This window comes from Lathyrus oleraceus, chromosome 5, assembly GCF_024323335.1.
Source record: "Lathyrus oleraceus cultivar Zhongwan6 chromosome 5, CAAS_Psat_ZW6_1.0, whole genome shotgun sequence".
Lineage (NCBI taxonomy): Eukaryota > Viridiplantae > Streptophyta > Magnoliopsida > Fabales > Fabaceae > Lathyrus > Lathyrus oleraceus.
Genome location: NC_066583.1, coordinates 236,382,766 through 236,386,971, shown reverse-complemented (window position 1 = coordinate 236,386,971; position 4,206 = coordinate 236,382,766). Strand labels below are relative to the sequence as shown.

The 4,206-nt window shown below is 34.9% G+C and overlaps 1 protein-coding gene across 1 annotated transcript; it reads right to left on the bottom strand.

Moving 5' to 3' along the window:
* Positions 1 to 228: 228 nt before the first annotated feature.
* Positions 229 to 3,887, bottom strand: LOC127079941 (uncharacterized). The gene is made up of 4 exons (XM_051020290.1): positions 3,821 to 3,887; positions 1,162 to 2,490; positions 872 to 1,083; positions 229 to 780 (listed from the first exon to the last, which is right to left on the bottom strand). Exons 1-4 carry the CDS (start codon positions 3,885 to 3,887, stop codon positions 229 to 231), a joined length of 2,160 nt encoding a protein of 719 aa, XP_050876247.1.
* Between the last annotated feature and the right edge of the window lie 319 nt (positions 3,888 to 4,206).

Here is a 4,206-nt window from a genome sequence, read left to right as displayed (position 1 = left end):
AATTTAGTAAAATTATTTCTTATAAATTAAAGTTGTAGGTAATAAGTATTTATTTATAAATATATAAATAAGTAAATTGCATATAAATTAGAAAAAACGATAAAAATAAATATAAGGAATTTTTTATTTATTGATATAATAACAAGAAAATTACAATGAACCCCACTTAACCATGATTTTGACCGGGACGTGGTAAGCGGTGACCAGTTCCACATGAAGGAGCAAAACCTAATCGAGTAGACCTTCTTTGTGGAACTCGAGATCGGTAGTAGCTCCGGCGTTGGGACATCGAGATCGGTTGTGACCATGAAGACGACATAAGGTGCATTTTCTCTCCAACGTATCATTTGTGTCCATTTCCGTTCTTATACGCCTGCTTACTGGGCGACCTTTCTTGTTCCTTCTCATGCTAGGGTTATGGCATAGTAGATCTCCTTCAAAAACGGGCCAATATGCATCGTATGGCAGCACTGGGAAACTATTACTGTAAACCCCAAAAAGGTTTGAAACCTTGTAAACGGTGGACAGAAGACCGTATGCGTCATGGCGTATCTTGGAACACGCAGCGATAACATGTGAACAAGGAACACGAAAAGCTTGAAACTTTCCGCAATCACACCAACCACCTTGTAGGTTGACCTTGTAACGTCCCATAGGCTTCCCCTCACCATGGTCCATTGTCTCTTTTACACTAAAAGTGTGATGCTGGTAGTCAAAAATTGACACCTGATGTGTGTTGGACTTTAGTGTTTCTTCCTTCATCACCTTCATGCAGTTTTTCTGTAAATAGTTGGCCAGAGTTCAACACTGCACTCCATTGTGCACCCCTTTCAGCGAACAACGTTGCCGTCCTATAATATGTGGCACTCACCAATGCTGTAATGGGTAGATTGCGGGTGCCTTTAAAAACTGAGTTCATTGACTCGACGAGGTTTGTTGTCATATGACCCCAGCGCCGACCCTCGTCAAATGCCCTCGTCCATTTTTGTGTCGGAATGTTGTCTACCCACCTTAGCGCAACAACGTTAGTGGAGGCAATTTCATCTCGGTAATAATTAAACGTGGGTCGGTTTAAAGCATAACCTACAGTTTATCAAGAAATAGCGTTAATGTTATAATATTATATTGAGTAAGACACACAAGTAGAAAATGTTGACTTACCCATATTAATAACCTTTTTACGGAGGTTTCTATCCTTGATTTCCCGCATGAAGTTTTGTGCAATGTGTCTGATACAATATACATGGACAGAAGGTGGATCTTGCCAACCGTTGTCTGGATTATTGTAAGCACTTTCAATCGAGGCATGTCTGTCCGATATCAAACACAAGTCAGGCTGAGGAGCAACATGCCTTCGCAAGTTCTTTAGAAAGAACCCCCAACCTTCAGCTGTCTCACCTTCAACAAGTGCAAAAGCAACAGGGAAAATGTTACTATTCCCATCTTGTGCCACTGCCATCAATAGGGTCCCCTTGTACTTCCCGTATAACCAGGTGCCATCAATTTGTAGTAGAGGTTTACAATATGCAAACCCTCTTATGCATGGTTGGAATGCCCAAAATAATCGGTGGAACATTACTTGACCAGCAACAATGGTGTCGTCATTTGTATATATAGGAAGTGCTTGCATTTCTACCACCATACCAGGAACAAACTTCTGGAGTGCTAACAAGTAACGTGGAAGTTCATTGTATGAATTCTCCCAATTACCGTAGACTTGCTCGATTGCTTTATTCCTAGCAATCCATGCTTTCCTATATGATGGTGTGAATTTGAATATCGAAACAATATGTTTTATACAAATGCTCACCTTTGTTGAAGGATCTTTGTCCACAAGAGGCAGTAAGCTTTGAGACATCAACTGCGAGCTCAATTTCCGATGGTCCTGGTTAAGGATAGTTGATGAACAACTATGCGGCGGGGTCATGATACCAATCTCCCATAAATCACTCCTTTTCTGATATGATGCCACCAGACGAAACTTGCACAAATCGTTACTACAACTTATTTGATACCTTTTCTTATCCGAGATATTCACCCTATAGTCTAGGCAATGTGTCATGTGGTAATTTTTAATGGCAAACACACAATCAACTTTGTTCTTAAATTTGTTACCCACATCAATGTCACCTTCTTTCGGAATACGGGGAATGCATGGCCATTCAAGTGATGTTTGGCCAGAGCTCACGCCCAAAGTTGTCATGTGCGGAGGCGGACAAAATACTTGGTTAATTGGAATGGCATTTTCGACTTCTTGTTCAACATGGTCGCATTCACCTTCTTCAAACAAAGAGGTAAAGTAATGATCGGCCTGTGCCTCGTTTTCATCCTCGACGTCGTCTTCTTCGACATCTTCAATGGGTATTATAGATGGTATTTGTGGATCATTGACATGTGGATCATTGGCGTCTTCGTCATCGCTTGGAGCGTTTACTTCCTCAGTTTGTTGACTGGGTTGGAATTTGATGTACAAATCAATAGAATCAAGACCTGAAAATTCATGATTGACAAGAAAGGTCAAGTCAATAGTAATAGTTTCCCAGTGCTGCCATACGATGCATATTGGCCCGTTTTTGAAGGAGATCTACTATGCCATAACCCTAGCATGAGAAGGAACAAGAAAGGTCGCCCAGTAAGCAGGCGTATAAGAACGGAAATGGACACAAATGATACGTTGGAGAGAAAATGCACCTTATGTCGTCTTCATGGTCACAACCGATCTCGATGTCCCAACGCCGGAGCTACTACCGATCTCGAGTTCCACAAAGAAGGTCTACTCGATTAGGTTTTGCTCCTTCATGTGGAACTGGTCACCGCTTACCACGTCCCGGTCAAAATCATGGTTAAGTGGGGTTCATTGTAATTTTCTTGTTTATTATATCAATAAATAAAAATTCCTTATATTTATTTTTATCGTTTTTTCTAATTTATATGCAATTTACTTATTAATATTTATAAATAAATATTTATTACCTACAACTTTAATTTATAAGAAATAATTTTACTAAATTAATATTTCTTATAATTTTACTAAATTAATATTTCTTATAAGTTTTTATAAGTTTATACAATATTTATTAATAATAGAAAGTTATACTAAATCAAAATTAATTATAAATTATATTATATTTATTTTAATTTAAACAAACATTTTATCTACCCAACTTATTAATAATATTTTATTTTACTAAAAAAAATTATTATGTATAATATTTATTAATAATAGAAATTTATATTAAATCAATATTAATTGTAACATATATCATATTTGTTATAAATTAAACAATTATTTTATCTACAAAATTTATTAATAATAATTAATTTTCCAAAATTATTAATAATAATTAATTTTAATAATAATGTTGATTACTGAAAAATCAAAATCATTAATACAAAATCAATAATAATTTAATTAATAATGTAATAATAATAAATATTAACATATTTCAGTTTTGGAAAAAAAAAATTCGTTTTAAACTCAACCGCCCAATGGATGGGCGGTCCCTTCATGTTTTACACTCAACCGCCCAATGGATTGGCGGTCCCTTCATGATTTACACTCAACCGCCCAATGGATTGGCGGCTGTGTGTTGAAAATTTGTGAAAAGATGGTATTTTGGTATATATTTTTGAAAGTGTGGTATTTTGGTATATATGTGACAAAAAGATGGTATATAGGTAGAATATTCCCGCTTTGTTCCTTCTCATGATTCCCAACTGATAAACCAAGAAAGAGAAAGACAATAATACTACAAGTATGTCCTATTTTTCTCTCTGATTGGATTGGACCCACAAATTAATGGAATAAGCCAAAACATACCATTACCAACTTGTGAATAGTGAAAGCTAAGACTAGGACTCACGTTCACATAACTAAAATCATCCATGACTTCTAGCACTTCAATATCTTCCAACTAGCACTTCAATATCTTCCAAAAGCACCCTTTGATCAGTCATAGTAGAAAATAGTCAAACTAGAATCTTATTGGAATGGATAATGTTATTCCTTCACCAAACCATAAATCAAATACTAAATCAAATACTGTTTTTATATAGTAAAACAGTGTTTTTTATTTTTTTATTAAATAAAAAAAATAATATTTATAAAAAATATTTTTATTTTTAAAATTATTTTTATAACAAAAATATAAAATATATCATTAACCAATTTTATTATTATATTAACCATAAAAATATAAATTATTA

Coding starts and splice junctions, on each gene's coding strand:
- LOC127079941 (XM_051020290.1), bottom strand. CDS start 3,887: ATGGATGATTTTAGTTATGTGAACGTGAGTCCTAGTCTTAGCTTTCAC. Junction 2,491..3,820: donor CTATTCACAAGTTGGTAATG/GTATGTTTTGGC, acceptor ATGAATTTTCAG/GTCTTGATTCTATTGATTTG. Junction 1,084..1,161: donor TAAAAAGGTTATTAATATGG/GTAAGTCAACAT, acceptor GATAAACTGTAG/GTTATGCTTTAAACCGACCC.